Genomic DNA, 277 nt, shown 5'->3' with positions numbered 1-277 from the left:
GGACCTGCAGGTCTCCAAGGCCCAGTTCTCCCTGTTCAGGCAGGCAAGTCAGGCCAGGGATTCTGCGAAACCTCCACCCACGAAAGCACTGAACACCGCTCCCCCCGCCCCTCAAAAAAAGGGTCAGTGGTTTTCCCAGCTCCCCTCGTTTGGCCTGTGCCCGCAGGAGTCACAGTTGGTGGCCATGATTATCACTTCCTTGAAGTGCGGGATCTCTGCAGCCCGTAGTCAAGGCAAACTCGAGGGACGGAAAGCAGCAGCCTGCACCCTCCTCTTC

At 59.2% G+C, this 277-nt stretch overlaps 1 protein-coding gene across 1 annotated transcript in view; it reads right to left on the bottom strand.

The window, feature by feature from the left end:
• Window positions 1-215, bottom strand: part of ZPR1 (ZPR1 zinc finger) — a gene marked incomplete at both ends in the record, with an annotated part of 1565 nt that extends 1350 nt beyond the window's left edge. Inside the window, one exon of the mRNA XM_010147802.1 lies at window positions 147-215. Coding sequence (XP_010146104.1) covers window positions 147-215 — 69 coding nt within the window. The remainder of the gene's footprint in view (window positions 1-146) is intronic.
• Window positions 216-277: the final 62 nt, after the last annotated feature.

Source organism: Eurypyga helias, unplaced genomic scaffold (genome assembly GCF_000690775.1).
Source record: "Eurypyga helias isolate BGI_N326 unplaced genomic scaffold, ASM69077v1 scaffold27992, whole genome shotgun sequence".
In the NCBI taxonomy this organism is placed as follows: Eukaryota; Metazoa; Chordata; class Aves; order Eurypygiformes; family Eurypygidae; genus Eurypyga; species Eurypyga helias.
Note: the sequence above shows the minus strand (reverse complement) of the source record. Positions and strands in the feature narration are given on the sequence as shown.